At 36.7% G+C, this 27,684-nt stretch overlaps 2 protein-coding genes across 3 annotated transcripts in view; one reads left to right on the forward strand and one right to left on the reverse strand.

Moving 5' to 3' along the window:
- LOC142343148 (peptidyl-prolyl cis-trans isomerase-like) overlaps positions 1 to 27,684 on the forward strand; it is a 615,561-nt gene that overhangs the window by 484,743 nt on the left and 103,134 nt on the right. The window lies entirely within an intron of this gene.
- LOC142343146 (cysteine--tRNA ligase, cytoplasmic-like) lies at positions 1,686 to 18,156 on the reverse strand. The gene is made up of 2 exons (XM_075394839.1): positions 16,334 to 18,156; positions 1,686 to 2,180 (listed from the first exon to the last, which is right to left on the reverse strand). Exons 1-2 carry the CDS (start codon positions 18,126 to 18,128, stop codon positions 1,849 to 1,851), a joined length of 2,127 nt encoding a protein of 708 aa, XP_075250954.1. The 5' UTR covers positions 18,129 to 18,156; the 3' UTR covers positions 1,686 to 1,848.

Below are 27,684 nucleotides of genomic sequence, written 5' to 3' on the forward strand. Positions count from 1 at the left end.
CGTACATTTACTTGCTCGCATGGCAAATCCACTCATTCTGGGTTGGAGCAAGTAGTTTATCGAGTGCATTATTCCCATTAAATTAGATTGTTTTCAACCTTGTTCAACCAAAAGCAGTCAATGCTCAACGGTTTCGCGTGCTGCTGACCGTGCAATTAAAAACTGGACATCTATAATACAATTTTCGCAAGGAACGTCTCTATTTGGAAATTTTGGAAAACGCCGGTTTGATTACACCATAGCTTTTTTGTTGAACCTGATCAAAATACAGTGAAGAAGGGAAGTATGGATTGCAAAATTAAATCCGTTAAATTCTTTTTAATATTCTGGGGGTCTAGTGATGGTGATGGTTGGGGAGTGGGCGGTCAATCTCAGAGGAAACCCTTTCACATCATGAGTTTAATTCTCCAAAGTTTTGGTGAATAGCCTAGTCTAGTGAGTCGAAAGGCTCTTAGAGAACATATTGTGTTTTTTCTTGGGCTGAATCGTGTGTATATCCCGTTCTCTCCATTCTTTCTACATAAAAATTCTTTATACTCAGGGCTTTCTAAGAGTTGGCGTACTGGAGTACTTTTGCTGACAATATTTGATTATATCATTTCCAGCAGTGCTTTTTCAAATGAAGTATAGAAAATAGTTTAATCTGCACTCTAGTTTCTGTACTCAATGCGTAGAGAACACGTTTCTAGTAAGGTAAATTCAGTGATATAAAGTCATATTCAGTCTCTTTTATCGGAGTCAATGTTATACACGTTTTATTAGGACCAAATCAATTTCCCACTTTTTTGGCGAGAAGAGTTTCAAGTTTTATAATATTGGCTTCGGCCATCTTTAATTGATGCATCCTCAACAAAATCTATCTTTCGGCTATCTTCATGGCTGTTCCGCCACACATCAAATTTCTCAAATAGAATTTCTTGAATATGATTTTTTCAAGAAAACTAATAAAGCAGCGATGGTTTCATAACTGCGATTTTTGATTGTTACTTACACAACTGTTAGTGATGTTCTAAAACAAAGGCCAGTTTTGCAATTAATTACGGCTTTCCTGATAATTTCAATTGAGCATTCTTATTATGGCTAAAATTATTTCCAACAACTGTTGGCACGTGACCAATTCTATTGATAACTGTTATATTGATTACCATTATATAACACAAATTGGTTATATTGACGGCACGGAGTTAATGTTTGAGTATTTCATTGAATCATTCAGGTATCCAATCACTTCGGCTCTTTTGGTATTCCCGTACTGAAATTGTTGCGGGAGAAATTTAGTCTATTTACTTTCATTTTTGAAACGAAAATACATTGGAACTTGGTTCCTTCAACTCTTAAGTTGCGATTTGAACGCCTGCTCTTTTCTAGTGTAAAAACCAACCTATATTAGCAACCACAATGCCATTTGTAGAAAGTTACCGGCTTAATACGGACGGTTGATTCTATTAGCTTCTCTATAGCTTTAAAACCACGCGCCGAAAAAACGGCTCACTTCATATGTTTTCTTACCTCTCTCTTTCGCTATCTTTAACTGTAACGCCCAAATTTTCAGCTGATCAGGCACTGCAAACTCTAAACCTCTGTCGTACTTCTGTCTTAAATCATGATTGGCTTATCTTGGAAGTAACACCTTATTGAAATCAGAGCTCTTTGCTGCCGATATAGACGCAAACTGTTGCCAGAAGCAGCATTCCAAATGTTAATTCAATACTTTAGATAGTTGTTTCAAACACCATAGAACAAATTATTAAGCTTAGTAAACCAAATTTATGTACAAATTAATAGCACATACATACTTTATAATTTAAGACAGGAGAGGAGTGTTACAGTAGTTGTGACACATTTGAGCTAATTTGAACCAGCTTTCTGCTCTTCGAGGTATTTTTCATACTTCTGCTTTTGCTGTTCGTATTGCTTCACAAGTTTCTTCCTCTGGCCTGCACTTATTTCAGAGCCATCTCCCAAATGGGTAGGGATTCCTCTATCGTCGAAAGCAGAGTACTTGTCTACATCTCCTTTGAACATCTCTTTTGGATCTACTCTGTTCTGTGCATTTTGTTCCTTCTGTCGTTTCTTCAGATTGTCCTTCTCTTGTTGCTTTCTCTCCTTCAACTCTTCCGCCTGTTTCCGTTCTCTCTCAATTGCCTCTCTCCCCACGTATTTGATCACTGACTTCTGGCCTGCAAATATTTTTTCAAATCAAATTCAAGGCATGTTCGCGAATGAAGTTTGGATGACGCCTTTCTCCATTTCATTTGAAAGCGTCAACTGATTTAGTTATTTTAACTCAATATCAAGTTTATGAGGACGTTCTGTCACTGTCTTAATTTTCACACATGAAGAGTAACGAGATGGACTCAAGATTTTCGAATCTATTTTGCCCCCCCCCCCGGTTTAGTGGGCTGATATCGTTTACGCCCCCCCCCGGCGCACGGGCTATTTTTTACATAGTAACGTGCTATATAACAACATATAAGTTGTTCCTGGGGGGGGGGGGTAAAAACACTGGGGGAGGGCAAAACATAATAGATCCAGATTTTCGTTTTCTTTTAACTAATTGTAGGGTTAGGGGCGAAGAGTGGCGAATCACTTGGCGGATCTTTTCCGTTCGTACCCCCAGTACGTTATTCTCCCCAATTACGGAGCACATGCTATTACATAGTAAATAATTACGTTAAAAAACGGCACGTGCGTCAAATAATATGCACTCACTAAGTTGGAGGGCACGAGCGGAAAAGATCCAATTTGGCCTTTAAAAATCTCAAAATTAAGACATCAGAAATTTTTATAAGTTAAATTATTCCTTTTTTACCAGTTAAATTATTTCACTTTAGTGAATTGCTTTAGTTTTTGAGAATTTATCAAACCAAGAGGCATAGCTGAGGCCTTAAAGAGCTTCTAGAGGGCGATAACCGTCAGCTGTTATTTTAAATCAACTTCGGATCTATTCTGTTTTAGCCCCTAATCTCAGTGAGCTTATATTTTTAACGCCCCCCCCCCCCCCCCAGGCGCACGTGCCATTTTTTATTTTACATAGTAACGTACTATATATCAACATATAATTTGTAATGGGGGCGTAAAAAACACTTGGGGCGGGGCCTAAACAGAATAGATCCTCAACTTCTGATGCATTACATCAGTTGTATATTTAGGCCACTATTTGATATTAGACTACAAAGCTCTGCCACTTCCTCGGGCCACCCTTTATATAGCATGAGTGGCGAGCTAAATGTGCAACTTCGTTTTCCAATAGCAAGTGGAGTCTTAGCCATCGTTTCAAAAAAATTATAGTATTCAACAGCTTTTAGCATTTACTTTCATCGATACGATATGTGAGAAATTGTGCACGTGCGGTGTTGTTATCCTATACCAAAACAAAAGATGAACTTAAATTTCAACGAAGTACGTTGAAATCAGGTGGGGATTTTTCCTAATTTTGACCCCTGGCCGCACCCTCAAACTCTCCACTTTGAAAAATGAACCTTTGGAACAAGTGACTCGCAGGAAGCGACTGGTGAAGAATCACGATATTTGAACAAAAATTTGAAACGTTGTTGTAGCTGTCGCACCGTACAGAGCTGCAATTCGCAGGGTAATTTTGGCGGGATACTGGTGCTCATTGCCGTTTTTAACTGGTACCTTATTGGCAATTGTATCATAATTAAAATAGATATATTAGTAGTAGTGTGACTGCCTATCCACAACATGTTTGTGGTGCGGCGACCTTTCTGAATCTACGCTATAGTAAATAACATGCAGTCCGCGGGTTAGGGGCCAGGATGGGCATCATCGAAATCGGGGGAAAGGGCGAGGACTGCTAATTATTCTCGGCAGTGTGGTCGCGTTGGACTGATGGTATTAGGTCCAGCCAGTTAGCTACCTCTACTGGTCTTTCCCACGAGTCAATCACTTTCGGGTCCGTGGTGTTTTTACTGCAGTTGAAAATGTGGTTTTCGTCAAGTGATGCTACTTCACATTTGAGACCGCGGTTATCAACATTGTTACAGATCCTACTCAAGTAAGAGTTTAGCAGGGGGCAGTATCCAGTTCTCAGTTGTGCTAATCGGATACGTACAATTCATGGCGGCGTTTGCTCTGCAATCTTTGGTGGAAGTGTTTTTAGTTGCTTGCTGTCTTTGTTCAACTGAGTATTGACTGTGTGACGGTGGACGATTTTGAGCTTATTTTTGTATTCTTTGCGATTTACTTGCTCTTTGTTGTTTGTGTGTTGCTTCGCGCGGTCCCTATAAGTATCAATTAGTGTTGGTCAACAGTGTCGAACACGGCGGTGAGATCTAAGGCCATAAGTAGAGTACGGTCGCAAGGTTTCTTCTTATTAGGGCTGTTTAGTATATCGTTGGTAACAACATTGAGAGCTGTCATTGTGGAGTGGTCAGGTCCGAAGGCGTGCTGATTTTCTCTTAGTGGATATTCAATAAAGTCTCTTCGTGAGAGTTTTTCGGTTACTTTTTCAATAGGAATAGGAGTGCAATTGGCCCGAAGCATTAAGATTTGTCTATGGGTTTTCCCGTCTTGTGTAGCAGTATTACCCGGCTAATTTCCAGATGTTCGCAACTTTTGGACTGTTTACAGAAAAGGTTATGGTGCCAGTTACGTATCTGAGTGCCATGGGGCCAAGATGGTGTTGGTTGATTCACGCTATTCCATCTGGTCCCAGAGCCTTACTTTTCTTTCTTTCATAGCTTCCTTCACTGTGTTACACTTAAACAATCTGCCCTTTATTTACAGTTTCCTTAATGTTCTTATAGTATTTCTTTTTTTCAATTCTATTGGGGTGTGGAGTGTAATCTTGGTTAAACTTGTTTGCGCATTTCCTTGCCTCATGGTCAGGAGTAGTCAACGTATATGGCTCTGTTTGCAGGTGGTTTAACGTTTGCAAGTGTTTGTACAAACTCGATCTATTTTTGCTCCTTTGACTTTGAACAAGTTTGTTTATTAAATGGTTTAGCTATGTTCTTTTGGGGTCACCTGAATTTCATATATTCAGAAAGCTCTACTGCTTCGCTGGGCAAATTGGCAACCACTGTTTTAATTCTTTAGTGTCGTATATGCGTGCCAGCGGCTGCATTCATGGCTCTCCTCAATCTCTTTTCCGCATGATAGACATTTGTAGCCAGGTGGGCTTTTGAGGGCGGATTTTTCATTGAGGTTGGTCTCCTGGATGGCAGCTATTTGGATGTTAGTATTCTGCATCCAGTCTGTGATGTCTAGTTTTTTGAGACCATCACAATTCAGTTGAAGAAAGCTGAGTTGCGTTTTTGTGAGTGGGGTTATTTTGCCTTGTAGGATTTGCTTCTATTATCTTTTAACAGGAGCAGTGCCTACAGTCGAACTTGTTGTTCCATTGCTCTATGGACTGCAAGTTGGTGCAATTCAGAATTACCCATCCTCCGCGACCGCACCAGACGCCATATTGATTCCAGTTGCTATGATGACAAATGGCATAATGCGTTGGTTTCAATGCGGCGGAGGATAAGGAGCAGGGAAAATATGTGTTTCCCAGTCAAAAGCACACTAGAGACCAGAGAGACTGCGCTTGCCTGACCCAGCCGCAAAAATCCGTTTCTCGCTGTCTGTGTACAGGGTGTATGGCTCCTTGGAGCAGTTATCCACTCGTAGTTATGCAGCATAGAGGCGTCCATACTTGAGAACTAATTTGACTGGTGGTTAGTTGACTAGTAGGCGATTTAATCGCTAATGAGATCACCCCCTCAAGATTTTCTCCAATAGACTCATCGCATTTGACATACAGTTATCCACTCGTAGTTATGCAGCATAGAGGCGTCCATACTTGAGAACTAATTTGACTGGTAGTTAGTTGACTAGTAGGCGATTTAATCGCTAATGAGATCACCCCCTCAAGATTTTCTCCAATAGACTCATCGCATTTGACATACAGTTATCCACTCGTAGTTATGCAGCATAGAGGCGTCCATACTTGAGAACTAATTTGACTGGTAGTTAGTTGACTAGTAGGCGATTTAATCGCTAATGAGATCACCCCCTCAAGATTTTCTCCAATAGACTCATCGCATTTGACATACAGTAAAGAAATTTACCTATAGGTACAGAAGCTCAAAAACGCCTATTAGGCAAATCTGCTGATAATTTAGCTGGCCAGGATGAACTATTTGCAACATAAGAGTTGGCAGGAGGGATTTCCCGTGGATAAAGGTTCAATACATGGACCGAGACAATTATTTAATCATAAGTCTTATGATGGTTTCGGTTCGGATTGGTTTAACATGACACCAAGAAAGCCATTAACTCGATCAAAATAATTGCGGCCCTCCTAAATGAAAGGAAACTCTGGTCAAGAGCAAGAGCCTCTACTATTCTGTACAACAGCCATGAAACTAAGTCAAAACGGTGGCTTAGTAACACCGATGCAGCGATATACAGTCAAGAGCATACCACTCAAGGTGATCATTTGACGATGCTGTTTTATGGAGTTGCTCTAATGTTACTAATAACAAGGTTGAGCTGCCGCTTGCGCGAAGTTCGAAAACCTAGAAGACTGGATAGAAAAAGCATTGAGATGGTCTACGGTACGGATATTAGCGGGAACCAAATGAAAGCTTTCTCATAATCAAAGAAGATAGCCAGAAGCAAAACGTTTTGCTCTGAACGTTTCGGTATCAAAAAAGTGACGGGAAGAGGATAATTAAATGGCTTTATTGGATGGCAGCATTAAGATATCTGTCCTCGTGAAGCGCTGCTTTCTGTCTTTGCCGAATCTGTACATATAACTTTCTAATGAAACAAGGAGGCTCGGTAATGTGCGATCGCACATAAGGTTCCGACCCCGCTCATCCACAATTTTGGCATAATTGTGCACCAAATGAGGAACAGGTACAAAACCCCAAAAACTCAAGTATTTTTCAAAAAAATTGGTTTATGAACGAAAAGATAGCCTCCAAAGCAAATAACTCAGTGGAGTAAAAAACGATGCATTAGATTGACGAATCGCCAACATTAAGAAAGCGAGTCAAGACGAACAGCAAAATCAAACAACCGCAAACATACATTACATCAAAAAATTTATGTCCGATTTAAAAAACAAAACTTAATAACAAAGTCAAAATAGCGTCAGATAAAATTGAAACTAAACAAAATAACTTGTATTTCAGCAGAAAAGATATGAGACCAGTCCATAATATGACTTGTAACAATTAGACAATAAAGAACAAAAATAGTAAACTTAAAAAACGCGCTTGTTTTTTTTTTAAATTAATTAATTTCAAGGTAATGAAATTCATTAGAAATCAACTAAAATATCCCATAAATTTACGCTTACCAGTGGTTTTAAAGACGGGATTTAATAATTGTCAGTATTCAATTTTTATGCGGTTACAAAAAGAACAACAAATAGACAACAAAAATCAGTTCAATTTTGCCAGAAAACGCTTTCGAAGCCGTAAAGCCATTTTTTGGCCCTCAAAATAATTTCGATTGCAGCTTCTTCGAACAGTGATAATGTATTATGTGACCTCTCATTAATGAAACCAGGTAACAAGTAGACAAAAAAGAAAAAAAGGCAAAATTAGGTAATACTTAAAAATTATTTCCAAAGACTTGATTGAAAGCCATTAGTTACAAAATGAAAATAAATATGTTCATTTATTCTTCCAAAGGAAGCCTTTGAGACCTGTAATTATCCAGAATATATCTTACGTCTAAAAAAACAACGCAAAGTATGACAAATCAAAAATTAATTTACTTTTTTTGTGAAAAACCCGTGTCGAAGCCAGTAAGGTCAAAACGAATTCTTTTAAAACATTAGATTTTGTGATACCAATTTCTTTGACAACTTCCATTGACAAAAATATTGTCATATTTGGCCTTTAATTAACGACACCAGGTATCAAACAGACAATAAAATGAACAAATCTGCAAAGTTAGTGTTTTTTTATTTTGGAAAACAATTGTTTTCAAAGTCATGAAAGCCATCAGCTATTTACTAATATCAGAATATCGGTGCATCTGTTTTTCTATGAAAAACCAATGAAACCGAGTCACTGTACAGGAAATTTCATACGACTAAAAAGACAAAGTAAAAACGACAGAGACAAAATCAAAAAATTCAATTAAATTCTTCGAGAAAGTATTGTCGAAGCCGTTAAAACCAGGGTTTACATCTTTAAGGATATTATTATTATCGATAGTGCCTTATTCTGAATTTTTAACGCCAATAATGCGATATATGACCTGTCAATGACGTGATAATGTAACAAAACTAGAGAACGTGAAATATGGGCAAATACCTGAAAAAGAAAAAAAAATGTGAAATCCAGTAGTATCAAAGCAAGAAAACCAAAACATAGGGTGTAAAACAGCACCAAACATTGAATTTGACTTCAATAGAAAGATGCAGCATTCTTTCATTGCTGTCACTAAGCTACAAGTTGATCAAATTAAGAGAAAAATGGAGGCAAAGTTCAATGGGCCATTATTTATTTAAAAATCAAATATTTTCAAAAGTTAAAACAACCATAAGCTTTCAAGTAATTAGCTAAATACAATAAATTGGAGCAAATTGGACTAATCACTAGCAGGCTTTGATTTGAAATGTTATGTTATTTAATTAATATATAGAAAAGATCAATTTTTTTTCTATAAAAAAGACCGACTGATTACAATCCGAAATATTTTTGGATTATGACAGTCCAAGGTTGGTCCAAGACTAGTTCTGCTGATGCTGTTTGTCCATTAAGAACACTTAATTTGTCAAATGTTACAGATATAGATACTTTGTTAGGTAAAAAATAAAAAAATGCTGCGTTTTTGATAACAAACGAGTAAAGTTAGCAAAAAACGGCAGTTTTAATTACGGAGCACTCGCAACGGAAGTTGAAGTTGAAATCGCCCCCTTTGAGTCTTACAAAGATTGCGTTACTGGTGTTTGGCTGTGTACTTCCTGCAAATTTAGTCAAAGTGGACAAAAGAATCTTATTTCGTGCTGTTTTTGATGAAAAAGTCTGAATTTCGAAATATTTGGCCAGAATTTTTGACAAAATTAAATAAAAATAGATGACAATTTTTTTTGTCTTTAAAAATAAAATCAACAACAGTTTCAGAAAAAAATTAACAAATTTTAGCAAAATTAGCGAAATTTTAGTCAAAAATTCCGGAAAATTTGAACAAAATCAACGGAATTCACTCCATTTTCTCAAGAGTTTTAACCTCGATAACTCCCTGTAAAAAGCGAAAATTAAAAAAATCTTTTTAATTCCATATTCAACGCTGGACAAGCTTTCTAATGATACCAGTCTCAACTCTACGATGAATATATCGATCGGCCAAAATTGTCTGAACAAAAAAAACCCATTTGAGTATATAGTTCCTCCCCCCTCAAGAAGGGTCGGAACAATTAATACCAGTTGCGAACATTTCTCGTAACCTCTAGATAGCAAGATCAAAAACAATTTTTTGTCAAAAATTACAGGAATGCAAAGCATCACTTATCAGCTATAAATGGGGCTCTGGGCATCCACAAGCCTACTGCAAACCCGCAATGCCAAACATCTAGCTGAACAGAATCCACTTTAAATGGAACTGATTTCAACGTTCAGGACCCACAAATAAAAATTTTTGCAAAGCAAGAAAAGACTGTCAGGACAACAGATGCAGCTTGGATACCCAAAGGCAAAAATCAAATAAACGTATTAGGAGACTTATCTAGCCTTGCACGGCATAGTCAACACGAACTCGCAACTAGGGACCACTCAGAAAGCAAACAAGCACTTAGAGCCGATCTTTTGATTAAGGGAGTATGGAATCCACAAGACACTGCTTCGTTAGATATCAGTGTTACCCTCACTCAGGCCATTTCTTACTGCAACCAAAACCCAAAAGAAGACAGCTGTACGGAACGAAAAACGTATAATTACTTAGGTTCATATCACGAGAAACATCTTTCACACCGTTAATTTTCAGTTTCGATAGAATAAAAGTCAAAAATTTCTCAAAAGATTAGCTGAAAGATTGTCGTCCAAATGGAACGAGCCGTACGCAAAAGTACTGAAACGGGTCAAAAAGATATGATGCATTCCAATACTGAGAGCAACAAACATTTGCATCATTAGAGTCAAATTAATTCCTCCTTTTGAAAGAAAGGTTTAATTCACCAGCGTACAAATCAAATGGACTGCTGTTATTTGAGTAGGTGGATTCTCAATCTGTTGTATACATAGTTGAGAAAACATAGTTGGTCAATTTATATCATTGCAGTGGAAAAAACCGTTAAAACAGCTGATTAAACTATTTCCGACACTTGAATTACACGCAAACTTTGCTGTTAAACAGAGCAATAGTTCAGCTGAGTTACACGACTAATTCAAATTTTTCTCTCAAGATGACATTGACTGGAACTGTATTCTCGGTTTTTTATAGCAAACGGCTGTCCAATTGAGCGTGCATTTGAGCTCAAATAGTTGAAATATTGAATATGAGCAACACAGATTACTCGACAAATGAGAAATCCACATGAAATTGTCGAGACAAAATTACAGCAAATTGCGAACCACAAACACAGTTAGAATCACAAAACAAAATTGACATCTACAGAAAATGAGAAAAAACGACTTTATTGATTCCAAAACAGGCCTGAGAACAACAAGGCACTGGAAAACAATTAAGGTGAATTGGTACAATGTTCCGACCTGATCATCAACATTCTTAACTGAATTGTCTACAATTCAAATAGCGGTAACCTAGCAGCAAAATCAAAACTAAGTAAAATTTTAAAATTCTGATAGGCTCTTAAAAAGAACAGACGTGAGACGTCTAAACAAATAGGGGTCAAAATCAGTCAGTTCAAACTTATTTATAGCAATAGAAGTATCATTAGAACAAAATAAATTACCGAAATTATTTTATATCTATTTTAATTTTGTCAAGCAGAATTACACCCTTTTATCAAGTAAACAAATATTTTTATCAAACAACTAAACGTGAGATCCAGAAATCAACCTCTATCCACTAAAAGGCAACCGGCAGTGGCTTTTCGTGATAACTTCGCTGTTATCCCGCTGGCGTGTCTTCTATTCAATCAATAGATCAGAAATCAAGTTTTCAATTTAGATTTAAGTGCGTGAAGAAATCAATACAATGACCGCCGCTCTAACTTACAAATACATGCTGAGAAAGAAAAATAGATCAATCGTAAAATGAGTTTATGCAGGCTAGAAAATCAGGAGGTAACTCGAGGGAAATCAGTGAAACATTTTTGTGTGGAACTCATGAAATGATTGATCAAACAATTCTGTAAACAAATCATATAAACCCACATATTCATTAAAAAAACAGATAAGGCTGAAAAAGCAAACTTCAAATTCCGCAAAATATATTGATATCAAAATCTGTAAAAGAAAACTCAACCTAGAAAAGCAAAAAAACTAAATGTTATAGGCCCATTTGTTTCAGAAAGAAGCCGCTGCAACTTTTTGGTAATGAAGTTATTTGTCAACTCAACAATTTCCAAAAAGATGAGGGGCCATTTTCTTAAAATTCTAATTGTTTCTGAAAAAAAATAAGACCCAGTCGCTATTAGAAGTTTATAGCAATCAATGAGAATTTTAATGCTCAGGATGTGATAAAAACTAAAGAAACATAGCCGGCAGATTGCCGGAAAATAGCCTCGATAGACGCCTGTGGCCTAACTTGAGATGAAACAACTAAAGAAATAAGATTGACAGATCGACCACCAGCTTTTTAATAGACCACTAGACTTTGGGTTAGATTCGGACTCAATATTATGAGACACATTTGCTCTACAAGGAAAAATCCCTAATGGAGCTTTTTCAAAAATAATATTCGATACTAAAACTCAAGACTCTATTACTCAGGAATTAGGGCATATAAGTTTGGCACTACTTAGATGCACACTAATGACCTTTAATTAGTAAATGTTCAGAAAACTTAAGTTCCATAAGTGAGTTGAGAAGTCATTTTTTCAGTGATGTAAGTCACGCTATTGACCTAAAAGCAGAAATGACCTCCCGAATACAAAATCTAAATTCAAAGCAGTAGAATTCACTGAAGTAATTGAAAAAGTCAATTCCAAGAAGTCAGGGTAAGACAAAACAAAAATCTGTTAATGGTAAAAAAAAAGGAGCGCAATAATAGCCGCCCGGAATTGCCGACGCGGCTATTAAAAAACAACAATTATAGTCAAACTCCACTTAAAAACACAAATTACAGCGTGCCACATAAGAACGAAGCGCTTTGGGAAAATAGATGGAATATTGTTTGCTCACGCAGATGCAAATTTTACAGATTGCCGAACTGAAAAGTTGGTAAAGAGTATGTAGCGATGCTAAATTGCGAACTTGAGATGTTCCTAAAATCAAATATTACTCTATCAGAGCAACTTCTGATTTTTTTGACTCTAATACTCCACAGAGACAACAAAGTGGGACACTCCAAAGATGTAAAAAAAAACAATTGAAAATAGATTGAATGAGTGGTCGGTGGAAAAATTTCAATCTCTTGTTTAATCTTATAGGAGATGCACACAATTCTCAAGCAAAGCTGTTAAAACTCAAAAAAGTGAACCTGAGGAGAAATTCCGAGCGTTTGCTAACATGGTTTAAGAAGGGAACATCAAAAATGCGATAAGGTCCCTTGTAGATAAAAAACAACGAGTTTTCTTAAGCCTTCTGATTTAACAAACGGAAGAACAGTAACAGAAATTCTGCAAGAAAAGCACCCGAAAGTCTCACCATTATTTGCGGAGACATTCAAAATATCAGAACTTCCTCCTATAGCAAAACTGAAAATAACTGGTAGTACAGTTGAAAAACAAGCTCAAAAACTTTCTGGTAGATCAGGACCCTCTGGATCACACGCCAACCACTGAATTAAATGCGTTAATTAGGTTTGGGCCCCAAAGCTCAGGATTGAGAGAATTCTTTTCTCAGATTGGTAATTTGATTGCAAACAAAATTATTTCGTGGCGTAAAATCAAAGCCTTGTTCTCATTTCGACTTATTGCATTGGATAAACAGCCAGGAGTCAGACCAATCGGCATTGGTAAAATTTACCAAGAAGATTTGCGAAGATTACTCGGTACAGCAGTAACTGGTGTCACTGGTGATGCCTTGGTGTTTGCGTTTAGATCAGAACAACTGGCGGGGGAGTGTCATGTGGAATTGAGGGATCAATCCATGGGCTTCAAGAATTGTTTGAGAAAAAGTCCTCCAATGGTTTTGGTCTGTTGCTGCTTGATGCAAAAAATGCATTCATTTCTATTAACAGAAGTTCCGCGCTACTAAACTCTAGAACCCTTTGATCCAGAGCTTTCACTTTTCTGTGCTATAATTACCACGAAAGCTCTAAAATTGTGCTGGGCAATACTAACGAAGAAAAGAACGGACAACAAGGCGACCCTCTTTCAATGCTGTTTTATGGTGTTGCTCTATTGCCTTCAATCAAAAACTTGCACAACCCGACGAGACAAACTAAGTTTTTATGCAGGTGACGCCACGGCTTTCGCAAAGTTCAACGACTTAAAACAGAGGCTGCGACAAGTAGTTGATGAGGGGCCGAAGTATGGCTACCGCCCGGAGCCAAAAAAAGAGCTTCCTTATTGTTCATCCAGACCATGCAAAAGATGAAGCCAAGCGAGGCTTTGAGCAAACAGGTTTGAAAATCTTAACTGAAAAACGTTATCTTGGAGGCTTCATTGGCGATGACTACCATGAAAGAATTCGTTCACAAAAAAAATTAAAAATCGGCAGACTAAGATTCAACTTTTGAACGCAGCAGCCGATTTCTGTCCTCATGAGGTTCTCGGTGTTCACTAAATCAGTTCAGGCCAAACAGAATTTTCTGATGAGAGTTGTCCCAGGATGCGGTTATTTTTTGAAACCACTAGAAGATTCAATAAAAAACCATTTCATTTCCACCGTAAGTAACATTTACAATGTGAGCAATCCACAACGAAGCCTGTTCAGTTTGTCTGCTAAGAAAAGAGGATTAGGTATTCCAAACCCAGTGGTAAAAGCGAGTGAGCAGTTTGAAATCTCCAACATCTCTCCTTATTTCGGATTCTATTTTGAATGGAACGACATTGGACGTCGACGCACACAAAACTCAAGTTCGCAGCAGCAGACGAAGTTTTCAGCTTGAAATTGAGTACCAGCAGAGTAATACATATCAGGGTTTGTTAAACAAGCATGCACATCAGAAAGGAAAAGAATTGAGCGGAATTTCAAAACGGGCAACTCCTGATGGTTAACAGCAGAAGTGTCAGAGAAAATTTTGTTTTGTGGAAGAACGAATCCCAAGATTCCATGGCACTAAGATACGGCTTAACACCTAACCAACCTCACTGTAAACTGTGACGGCTGTGTTGAAGATTTTCATGTTCAACATGCTCTGATTTGCAGAAAGGAGGCCTGATTACACAAAGGCATAATAAAATCAGAGATTTATTGGGAGACTTATCGTGCCTTGCATGGACTTACACTCAAAAAGACCCATTAATTCGTTAACATTCAGAAAACTAGAAGGCGTTAAGAGCCAATCTTCTCACAAGAGAAGTCTGGAGCCCGCAAGCAACTGCCTCGTTTGATATTTGTGTCACCACAGACAATGAGGCAAAATTTTACAGCAACAGAAATCCAGAGGATGTGCTGGAAAGCTGCGCTGACGAAAAAAGAAATACTCAGAGGAAAAACATGTCGCTTGCCAGGAAAAACATCGCTTTTACTCCGTTAATTTTTACTGTTGACGGTATGATGGCCAGAGAGAGCAAAATTTTTCTCAGAAGACTGGCGGACAGACTCGCTTCTAAATGGGACAAATCATACAGCATTATCATGAACTGGGTCAAACAGATTGAATTTTGCAATCCTAAGGGCCTCAAATCTGTGCATAGGAGGAACTATATCTAAATGGAGATCCCTTCGCTGTGAAGATGGAGCTTTTATACCTTGAAAAAATATTTTGACGTTCGTTGTGATCGCATAAAAGTTATCAAATATTTATTACCAAACTTGAGAGGGCAGCACACTCAGTAGGCACAACAAATTTTAATGCCAATTATTAGCGCTCTGATGTTTTTGTTTATCAATGAGTGTGGGCATCAAACTAAAGTCAAACTGACGAAGGTGCTTGCACGAGCAACTTAAAATGGGCTCAATTTGAAAGGGTCATCGACTAAAAAACAACAATATGTATCCAGAAGAAAGCCCTCTAGCAGATTTTTGTTCTTACCTGGCCCAAATGGGGAGAACAAAAGCATATTGTAAGAGGCGTACTTCTTGTTTTGAGGAAAAGATACAGACTGCTGATATTAGATTAATTAAACAGCTAATCTGTTGTGTTGCTGACTAAAATCATGATAACCAAGTTAATTGTCAATTGAATTGTTGTTAGTTCGGGCAATACTATAACTTATTAACTTAAAACATTGGTGTAGTTCACTTAGACCAACTAAAAAATAAAGAAAAAGGGTCATTTAAAAATTTTAAGGAAAACTTGGTGTCAAACTAGGAAAAATCATTGGATTTTATTAGCATAACCACTATAACTATTGCAAGTTCCTTATTTTCAGAAAATTTGTTATTTTTCAGCATCAAAACTCAAAACTGATATCTCAAATTTACCGGTTTTTTAAAAAGTGATCTCTGCAAAAACACTTTTCAAAATTCACCTTTCATCTCCTTGCCTTTATTTAAGCAAAAAATACGAAAAGTCGCATTTTTTATCCTCCGAATAAAATAACAAGATCATCTGTTATATATTGCAGACTGATAGGAATTGTATAAAATAATTTTGAGAATGAAATAGAAAATGTTTCTCAAAACTCCGCATCACCCATCTATATTCGAAAAAAAAACATATTTGGCAAAGTGACAAAAAATAGCTGCGATGGCTTTGTAAAATGCGGTCATAAAATCTGGCCAATATTAGTTGTCATCGATTGAAGTTTGGGTGTGCTTCAATCCTCAGGAAACGTTCAGGACCTCAACTGTCCTTTCGAATAATGTCATATTGAACTCAACTCTTCCATTCGAGAGAACTTTTTAAAGTGAGTCAGTAATCATAGCCACAGAATTGATTTAATTAGAGTGTTTCGCAATTTTTGAGAGCATGAACAGAAAATTGAGCCCAGATCTGTGACGGCCAAAAAAATCAAGCGGAGGCCCACAATAGCGCTCCGCGATCACTAGGGCAACTATGGAAAAAAAAAACTTTTTAGACAAATTTATGACCCAACAGAATTTGCGCTCTCTTATTTATCCATTTTATAAAAGCAGGATTATTTGACGCTCATCCAATGAAAAAAATTAAGGGCTTCACTAACCTTGTTTGTCCTCCAATCTTACACCCTGATTTGGTAACACATCGTCTCTCAACACATCACAAGTCTTGAGCAAAGTAAAAGCACACTGTCTCGCATCTTCCCTAAACTGCGCCAGAGTATCCAAAAATGGAAGCAACAATTTCTCCCCGTCTACACCTTCGCCACTCGCTGAACCCGAAAACCCAATGGCACCATTCTTCTCAATAACCCCAAAAACTGTCATCAAATGAGTGACGTAAACAGCTACGGCTCTCAGCAAACCGAAATTTGGCTCAGAATTACCCAAAGATTGAATATAAGAATTAATTGAAGAAACCAAATTTTTAATAGATAACATTACTCTGGGAGTGTTAAATGAATCACACAAATGGGCGTGAATGTCCTTCTTAGCTTGCATAAGCCCTTTGAACAAACTCTTTTCCGTTTCTGTCACTTTTCGCATCTTGGTACACTCGGGGTCACTTCTTAGTATATCTTTGACCGCTAAGAAAAACTCAGACAAATATTTTTCGTAACTAAGAGCTTCTTTCATTGTTTCGTAGCCGTAGTCTAACGTCGTCGACCACTCATGTAGCAAAAATAAAATTCGAATTTGGGTTGCAGAGTAAGTTTCAAGTGCATCTTTGATTGAGGTGAAATTCTTTAATGATTTGGACATTTTGCGACCTTCAATATTGAGATGTCCTGAATGTAGAAAGTATCGAATCCAATCATTATTTCCGAAGTATGCCTCAGCTTGAGCAATCTCATTGTCATGATGTGGGAACTTCAAGTCAACTCCTCCTCCATGAATGTCGATACTATTCCCGAGAATCTCACTGGCCATTACGCTGCATTCGATGTGCCAGCCAGGTCGACCTTGTCCCCACGGCGAATCCCAAAAAGGTTCTCCGGCTTTCGATTTTTTCCACAAGGCAAAATCTCTAGGTGACCTTTTCTCTTGCAACTGCTCGTCAGAAACACTCAGACCTCCTTCACCTTCTTTCAGTTTCGTTTCGTCACCTAACGCTTCAGGAACTAACTTTGCATAATGATGTCCGGAAGACGTGAACTTATCGACATCAAAGTATACACTTCCGTTTGATTCGTAACCAGCCCCTTTCTCGATCAACTTTTCAACAAAAGACACAATTTCAGGCACATACTCGGTAACTCTAGTCAAAACATCGGGAGACTCAATTCCCAAGTTCTTCATGTCTTCGAAGTAGTCTTGCTCATAAAACCTTGCAAGGCTTTCAAAAACTGATTTTTCGTTCACCTCATGGCCAAAACGGTGATCTAACAGTTCCATTAAAGCATCCTTAGATTTCTCAATTAACACTTCCACTGAATCAGCTTCAAAATCAATTGAGTCCAAATCTGTTTTAACATTATTCAAAGTGAACAGCTTATCAGGATCTTTTTCAGTAGCTATTTTTTCTTTTAGTTCTTTCGTACAAATTTCAACATCAGCCTTCACTTTATCTTTTTGATGGGTTTCGTTTTTATACTTTTCGAATAGATTTCTTTGTCTAGCACGTTTAATAATTTTGTCATCAATATCTGTAATATTCATGACCGCAAAGACGTCATACGAAAAGTAGTCGCGAAGAATTCGTTTAATGATGTCAAACGTAATGTATGCCCTTGCATGTCCCATGTGAGATGAGTCATAGACTGTTGGTCCACAGCAGTACCACGAGACTGATTTTCCATTCAAAGGAACAAACTTATCCTTCCGTTTAGTGAAGCTGTTGTAAATTTTCAACTCGGGAGCCGCCTCGTAGGGCTCTGGGCTCCACACGAAGCTTGACATATCGGCAACTTAAATAAAAGTTACGATAAAAAACAATTTTGCCACAAACTAGGGTACGGTTTTTTGTTTTCCCAAGCATAGCAGGCCTTATCATTGATTTTTTAAAATGAAATGTAAGATTATAGCGACGAGTCCTACATCAAAATATGTTACACAAACTATTATCAATACAAAAACGCGCTTTAAAATTTCAATATAATCTGAAAATTTCAAATATAAATATAAACCGACTAACGTCAGACGACATGCTCTCGAAGGAATTTGAGGGCAACAATTCAGAAGAGGGTATAGTGTAGAGAATTTATTTTTATGATGCACACCTTCACGCTGGGGAGGGCTTCGAACCCGCCACCTCTCGCATGAGAATCGGTTACATTCACCTCTATGCTACACGGTCTCTGATCTCTCACAATCGGTTTTACTTTGAAAACAGACTTAATTTCTAAATGCGCGAAATTCGAATCACTAAAATAATCAAATGTCAAGCTTGAAGGGTTACTCCAAAAATGAAACTGATTGTTAAAATGATTGCAAAAATGAAACTTAGTAGCCTAATTGTTGTGATGAACTTCTTAAATAGTTTCAGAGAAGTGAAAATGTCCTCAAGTGAAGAACCCACTGAACCCACTCAGTTTGAAGTGGAATTGCAAACAGATGCAAACGCGAGCAATGACAATGCAATGCCTACACTAAGACCCTACGATCAAACCCCAATAACACCGGGCGAAAAGAACAACACGGCAAAAAGACCTTGCACAGAACTAAGTCCCGTAAACAAATGTGAGATGATTACAACTGATATTTGGAAGAAAATTGAAGGCACGATAGTTAGCACAATCAACAATGCAATCCCTAACATAATAGAAAACATTGTCTGTGAAATGCAATGTACGTTCAACACCATGATCGAAGAAGCAGTGAAAAGGGCGAAAATGGAGATCATCGATAATGTGGGGCGAGACATTGAGTTTGTTGACACGAAGAATGAAATGTTGGCAAGATGCGAGGCAGAGCAACTCGAAACCTACAATAGACGCGACATCGTCAAAATTCTTGGTCTTCAGGAAGATTTAAACGAGAACGGGCAACCTCTTGGCGAAAATTTACATCAAACTATGGAGAAAGTGCTTGCGCTAGCTAACACCCTAGAAACATGTGTCGATGTAAAGGATATTTCTATTGCTCAACGGCTACCCTCTCGCAAAGGCCAGGTCAAGCCAATTATTGTCAAATTTTCAAAAGGCGGGTTGCTAAGATCGATGTATTGCGAAAGAAGAAAGTTTTGTTTGAAAAAGGAAGTAATATTCGAATTTTCGAAGACATAAGCCGACCAAGAGTGATGTTCCTCAACAAGATGAAACAGGACAACCGATTAAATTCAGCATATACAAAAGATGATTCTATATTGTACACCAAAAAAGATGACAACCGTGTTTACAAAATTCTTAATTTATATGAAGAAGCATTTAATCTTGGTTATAGTCTACATGATTTAAAGAACTGTTTTCGATTCTACTATGAATATTAGTGAAACCGAAAACCTTTCTATTTCTGCGCTAAATGATGTTGTCCGCAAACCAACTACTATGTCTATATTAACTGTGAATGTTCGTTCGTTAAAAAAGCATTTAAATGATTTGGAAGCACTTATACATAGTCTTGAGTCTCCACCAAATCTCATATGTCTCACTGAAACTTGGTTAACTGATAACGATGACATCGATTCCTTATTGGTTCCAGGCTATAATAATTATGCAGTTAAGAATAGAAATACACATGGCGGAGGTGTTATGATACAAATTCAGGATTCCATGTCCTTGTTAGAAACACATTCAACAGAAATGGAAGAGACTCTTCTGGTCTCATTACAGTACAAAAAATACAGGTTTAAATTGGCTACTGTCTACAATCCTCCAAGAACAAATAAACTAAAATTCGTCGAAAAATTGGATAATTTTTTGAATGATTTAACTTCCTTAAATTGTCCAACCGTTATAACTGGTGATTTTAACATCGACACTCATTTAAAGAATCAATTACAATCAAATTACCTATGCACGATATCTTCTAATGATTTTGAGCTTGCCAATCTTGAAACTACCCGGGAAACTTCTAACTCCTCAACTTGTCTAGATCATTTTATATATCAAAATTTTGCCAGCCCTGAATTTAGTGTACTAACGCATGAAATTTTTGCAGATCATTATCCGATCCTAATGAAGTGGCCAATTAATGTTGATACTGAACAAAACTATTTGCCGTTTAGAGATATAAGCTTTATAAAAGACCAAAAACAACTGTCGAATTATTTAACTGATTTAGACTGGAGCCTAAGGAATCGATGTCACTTTTTAGAATTTGATGGTACCAATGAATTGTTTACTAAATTCAACAACCTTTTCCTGGAAACCACTAACAAGTACGCTCCTCTAAAATGCTTGGCTGATAAAAACTCAAAAGTACCGAAATGGTTTACCAACTCACTTAAAAACCTGCGCTTCAAAAAAAATAAAGCACATCGTAGCATGAAACAAAACCCGCAAGATAATGAGGCAGCAAAAAAATTCAAATTATTACGCGACAAGTTTGGAAAAAGTGTTAAAAAAGCTAAAAAAGAGTTTTATGCGCAAAAATTCGAATTATGTATTGGAGACTCAAGGCAAACTTATAAGTTACTAAGTGATATTAAAGGAAAAACTCGAAAAAGTTCACAAGTACCTGAGTTGGAGACATGCAATGCACGTTGCACTGATCCAAGCAGCGCTGACATCGCTGAGGAATTTAACACATTCTTCACCAATGTTGGTCCGAAGTTGAAAGAAAATATTAAAGACATTCCTTTACCTAAGATGGACGAAGTTAACCACTCAATGTATTTAAAGCCAATAACAGTTGATGAGGTTAGGGGAATCATTGATAATCTAGACAGTAAATTTTCATCTGGTGTTGACGATATCTCAAATGTCATAGTCAAATTATCATCAAATGTTACGATTCCATACCTAACCCAGATAATCAATAAATCTTTCGAAGAAGGAATATTTCCCGATGATCTGAAAAAGGCCAAAGTAATTCCCCTTCACAAGGATGGATCTAAACTAGATGAAAATAACTACAGACCAATTTCTCTGCTAATTGTATGGAGTAAAATCATAGAGCGTGCTTTGTTCATTCGCATATATGCTTAAATGGAATATCATAATTTGCTCTTCAATAGACAATTTGGGTTTCGTACCAAACACAGCACTATTGACGCTCTTGTTGAATTACTTGAAAAAATAGGATTGAATTGTCAAAATGTAAAAGTTATCAGTTTCTTTCTTGATCTTAAAAAAGCTTTTGATACCATTGAGCATGATATCTTATTAAAAAAGATCGAAAACAATGGCATCAGGGGCCCAGCTCTAAATTGGATAGCAACATACTTAAAAGGGAGACGACAGCGGGTTATTGTAAATGGAGCTTGCTCCTCGTGGAATTCTATTGTTTGTGGTGTTCCACAAGGCTCAATTCTGGGTCCTTTATTGTTCCTCATTTATATCAATGATCTGCCACTAGTTTGCAAGTGTCTTGATGTTATATTGTTTGCGGACGATACAAACCTCACCGCAATCAACAAAGACGATAATTCAGTGCAAGGAGATCTGCAGAACATCAATAATTGGTTGATTGCTAATAAATTAATACTAAATATGGATAAAACAGTACAAATGAATATAAGGTACAAAAATAGTGCTTCCAAATCAGTGTTTAAGTTTGATGATGTTTTTATTGAAGTTCGTAATCTTTGTAAGTATCTCGGAATCTATGTAGATAGTAAATTAAGTTTTCAATCACATATAGAGTATATTAAGAAAAGACTCTCAAAACAGTGTGGTATTATATGTAAGCTGCGTAGCTATGTACCCCGAAAACAGCTAATTGATTACTATCGAAGCAATGTTAACCCAATAGTTCAATACGGTATTTTAGTATATGGCTGTTGCAGTTACTCGTCGCTTCTACCTATCTACATTCTTCAGAAAAAATTCTAAAATTCCTTTATTTCAGGAAATTGTCAGATAGTTGTAGGGACATTTTTATCTCTAATAAATTACTAACAGTATTCTAGTTTCATATTTATGAGCTGCTGAAATTTGTCCTGAAATCATTGAAAAAGATGCATAGCGAAACTTATCTAAATGAACTCTTTGAGTATGAGCATGGTACCAGAAAAACCAGAAGATCTACCAAAAACTATCTAAAGCTTCCCTCCTTTAAAACGCAGTTTGAGCGCTCCTCTATTTCATATCGTTGTGCAAAGTTATTTAACACACTGAGAAAGAATGAACTTCTAGCACAAGACATAGAAGACGAAAATTGGCAACAAATATCGCAATTTTATCATAAGTTTAAAGAAAGTTACTTGCTGAATAATGAGGAGCTGGTATCCCACATTTTTAAGTAATTTTTTTTCCTTGCCCACCACCCTCCAATTTTTTTTCTTTCAATTTTTCTATTCCATGAACTCTAGTCAAAAATGGTATTATTTTTGGAAAATAACAATCTTTCCAAAGTCTACACATAGAAAATCGACGAAGAAATTCGAATTGCAGAATTTTTTTTATTTTTTTTTATTTTTACTTTCTTTTATTTATATTTGCCAGGAATCAGCGTTACTCTCGGAAATCAAGACACAGCATACAGTGATAGCGTAGTAGGTATAGAGTTCAAAAAAATAGAATTGTTTTGGAGCTTAAAAACCGTTTTTTTTCTGTTTTCAGCATCAAAAATTTTAGTTATCGTTTTTTTCTCTTCTTAACTATTTAAGTTTAGCCAGGGCAGATACTAGGTGGGTTTAATAGCCCCGTCTATCTGTCCTCTCCGAGATATCTTTTGTTATTATGATATATAATAATGTTGATAATAATCTAAGTAATTAAATTGTTGATTTAAATTGATTTATTTTATCATAAAAAGGAGCAATTTATTCTTTCTTTCCTTCTTTAAACCGAAAAATGTTCGTAAGAAAACAATCATGAATGTTCTAGAGTCAAGCTAAAACTTTGCATAAAAAGATACAAACGTTGACAATGATTGCTTCAAATTCTGTTCGAAAGCAAAAAAATATGGAAACAAAGGCCGACCGGTAAAGTGCGTTTAGACAGCGTTGTAACCAATCAATTTCGCAACAATTTAGCAAAATTTGAAAACATCCTGAAATATCCTGTTTATCCTAAATGCATATTTACAGATGTACATCTACTACAACAGCGAGTTGACACATCACTATAAGATTTGATCTAAAAAATATATTTTATCGTCCTGTGACATATTTTATCGAAATATATTTTATCGTCATTTCACAAAATGTTTCGATTTGATTACCTTTGAAATAGAAAGAAATAGCTTCCGTTTTCTCAACAGCATAGTAGCCTAACAAAATCATAAATTGTGGTTAACTGTGTAAAATAGGAAACGCATTTGCTTTAATTAAAAAATCAACCAATTACGCTCAGTGAAATTTCGCTCAAACGGCGGGCGATTGGAGTGGCGGCTCCAACAATCCTTAAATCATCCTCTATACCATTAATTTATGTCTACTCAGCAGATTCGGAGTCGCATAATTTGAAATTAGCACGGCTCTGAGAGAACTGCTGAGCGACCTAATGTCCCCCTGCTTTAACAGTTTATCCCATTTCAGCTAGAGGTCCTCAAAAATTTGTTGCTCAGACGCGAAAACGGTGACAGATGAAAAACAGGTCGTACGACAGAAGGCATAAAAAAGACTAATAGGGATATAAAAATAGCTTCAAAATTTGATTCAGAGCTGCTCAAAATGATTCAACAAACATTGTGTATTGAAGAACTGCAAGGGTTTTAATTTTTAATCTAAAGTAAAAATCAAGAACATTTTCTCGCAATAGACAGAAAATGTAAAAACCTGTTTTAGACATTTTTATTTGTATCATTTGATATGAATGAAGCTGAATGCTCGTTTTTTTTTTTCAATCCACTTGCTACAAAGGAAGAGGCTGTTTACGTAATTAATTGGACCAAATAATCGTCTTCTATTGTCGCAGTTATTTTTTCTAGCTGAGTGAAATATAAAAATCAAAAATGAAGTTTACGTTATTTTAAATATTGTAACTTGGTTTGATTGGCCTTCTGTACGCTCATAGAGCAACAGTGGTATCTCTGCTACGTTAATTTGTTGTTTCAGACACTTGCAACAGCAAAAGATTTAGACAAAATTGTTTCACGCTGTTCTACATATATATATATATGGGAACAAGTTCTCTAGTCAAAAGATTTTATTGAGTAAAGGTTTTTGTTACAGTTTTATTTGATGATTACATATTTGCGGGTAACCGTTTTCAACTTGTTCAAGGACTTGAGTCAAGTTTTCATGCGCTTGACTTGATTGTTTCACAACAAGCTCCAAGCAGAACAAGGGGCCAGCAACACGTTTGGACATGTCGTCGAAGAGCGGGTAACCCAAGTTGCCTAGAAACCGTTACGTGAAAAAAACTATAAAAACGTGGCTAATCAGCCAAAACGCGTGCGAGTGCGGAAACGGGGCGAACGAACGTACCGTAAGCCGTTTTTACCTTCACCACACGCGTTCTGACCTTCTTGGTTCTGTCACAACTAGCTCAAAAGTGACTTTGAACTATGGAATAAAGATTATATAAGAATATCAGGCCAAGAAATTAAAGAAAGTTTTTTGGATTTCTGTTGTCACAAACGAATTTTTCGTCAACTTTCGTTTCTGAATAGCTAATTGAATTTATCCAATTAATGACCTTTCTGGCTCATTAACAACAAGTTCAAAAGTGAGGTTGAACTATTAAAAGTAGACTATGACAATATCAGGCTAAAAATTTGATGAACGTTTTTTGAATTTCTGTTTTCAAAAACGTTTTTCTCGACAATTTTCGTTTCCGAATAGCTAATTGAATTTTTACAATTAATGACCTTTCTGGCTCATTAACAACAAGTTCAAAAGTGAGGTTGAACTATTAAAAGTAGACTCTATGACAATATCAGGCTAAAAATTTGATGAACGTTTTTTGAATTTCTGTTTTCAAAAACGTTTTTCTCGACAATTTTCGTTTCAGAATAGCTAATTGAATTTTTACAATTAATGACTTTTCTGGTTCATTAACAATAATTGCACTGAGAAGTTGTCATTGCGTTAAATCAATTTCGGCAAGTATGCATCAAAGAAATTTGCCTAAAAAAGCAGTGAAATTTTGATAAAAATGGAAAAATTTCAGGTTTTGTCTTTTTTTTCTCTTTTTTGACCTGTAAAAAACACTGATTTTTGGATTGATCTCACCGGGGAACAGGACTTCTGGAGGTGACGTCTGAAACCTCGGGCGATCAGCGACGGTGACGTCTGAAACCGTAGTAGAAAAAAAATTCTCAAGGGGTAACGTCTGACACCCCCCAAAAAAATCGTCCTTCTGGGTAGCGTCTGTAACCCAAAAAATTTGGCTCCAAAAGTGTCTTTTTCTTTAGGGCCTTTGTCTTTAGTCTTTTGGTCTTTTCTGTTCTGTATTTCGTGCGTCGCACAGTCTCGGGGCCTCACGTCCTTGCTGTGACAGTTGTTACGTGATGCTTTTGTGTTGTGTCCAGCACAGAATGTAGAACTGTGGGGAGACTCAAGTCCGACGTTTAGGGCCGTAAAGGAAGCTTCTCTCCGGAGAGGTTCACCAATTACTTGTTCTATATATATATGGGAACAAGTTCTCTAGTCAAAAGATTTTATTGAGTAAAGGTTTTTGTTACAGTTTTTTTGATGATTACATATTTGCGGGTAACCGTTTTCAACTTGTTCAAGGACTTGAGTCAAGTTTTCATGCGCTTGACTTGATTGTTTCAAAACACACGCAAAAGATTTAGACTTGTTCCACGCAAAATTCAAAGCCAAATACTTGCATAATGAAGGCTAACTCTGACAAATCGTTTAATCAAACGAACGTATTTACGCGTTTTGATGGCTATTGTAATAGAAAAACGATTTTTAAAAAAAAAATTTTGAGCAACCTTAATTGGAGACCACAGGTTTTGTGTTGTAAATTTTAGATTTCTATTCTTCTATTCATTTCGTCGGAGATTTATGAAATTCCCAAATACTCCTCTAACAACCGTGAATTTCTCCTTTATCACTAAAAACTAATGTGAAACTCATATTAAATTCAAAATGAAATCTTTGTAACAGCATTAAAGTCATCTGCTGGCCATAAAATCACCCCAAACAAAAATTTTGAATGTATAATGGTCTTTTTATTTTCATCTTTTCAACTATTTTACCTCATATTTAATTTTTTTAACTCTTAAGTGTTATTTGAACCAATTTGAAAAATTATAACTAGCAAATTGTAAGCACGTGCGTTGTTAGGTTGTTAAGCAAATTCAGCAGCTAATAAAAGGAGAAAATTATCGAAACTTGAGCTCGATATAAATACTTTTTGCCCCCCTGTTTTTGCGTCCTGATTATTTATTTGTGGAGTGCACGTGGAATCTATTTGTGGCTATTGGGACTAGACGAAGATCTTTATATCAGTTCTGTGGTGAGATCGTTCCTTTTCTAATACTTTTTACGTATTTGTTGCGGCGGTTGCCATAGACTTCATTCGTCAGGAGTCACGACATTTGTCTCACCCCAACCCCCCAAGTAAGCTTCCTGTGGCTGCTGTCCCCCCAAGTTTTCTGGGGCGGTTTGCCTGTGAAAACAATTGTCTCAAATTATTCCCTAAATCGCGTTCTTCATTCACAAGTCGGAAAAGGGAAAACAAAAAGATACCAAAAAAGTGAGTTTTGCTTGCAATTCTTGCGATTTAAATTGCAGAGATTATGGTTTCAAGATAGACACGAATCGAGATAAAAAAAACAAACACCCAGTTAAATTTGATTGAAACAGGAAACCGCTTATTTATTCACTGTTTTTGCGTCCAATTGTTTACCATGCACAACACACTTAGTTCTGAGCAAGCTAATTAGCTTGATACAACAGAAAAGATCCATACAGGTTTTGAATCCACCGAGTTCAGTGATGGCGAAAACCAAGAAATCCACGACGAGTATTTCGTCCATAAGAACACTGAAATCTGGATTCCCGGTCACGATAAAAACATATACAAAGCAAAAGTTATTGGCCACGAAAACAAGACCAAGAGTCCATTATGTGAATTGGAATAGAAAGGATGACACCACTTTTGACTCCTATTCATTTGGATTTGTCTGCAATTGGTAGAAAAACTCAAGCAGCATACAGTTATGACCGATGAGGTAAACGACTTGATACAAAACGCTTTTGAAAATCCAGCGCAATTTAGATTTGAGTCTTCTTCTAGTGGTTTAACACAAGATTTAGCGAGGCTTAATCTAGGGGACAATAATCGTGCAGATAAAATTTTATCAAATGTAGAGAAAGAATCTTTGATGAAAGAAATTTTTCCAATCAAAAACACAAATTACAGCGTGCCTCATGAGAACGAAGTGCTTTGGGAAGATATATGGAATACTGTTTGCACACGCAGATGCAAATTTTACAGATTGCCGACGGGAA

This window comes from Convolutriloba macropyga, chromosome 7 (assembly GCF_964194025.1).
Source record: "Convolutriloba macropyga chromosome 7, txConMacr16.3, whole genome shotgun sequence".
NCBI lineage: Eukaryota > Metazoa > Xenacoelomorpha > Acoela > Convolutidae > Convolutriloba > Convolutriloba macropyga.

Coding starts and splice junctions, on each gene's coding strand:
- LOC142343146 (XM_075394839.1), bottom strand. CDS start 18,128: ATGTCAAGCTTCGTGTGGAGCCCAGAGCCCTACGAGGCGGCTCCCGAG. Junction 2,181..16,333: donor AAGATTGGAGGACAAACAAG/GTTAGTGAAGCC, acceptor AAATATTTGCAG/GCCAGAAGTCAGTGATCAAA.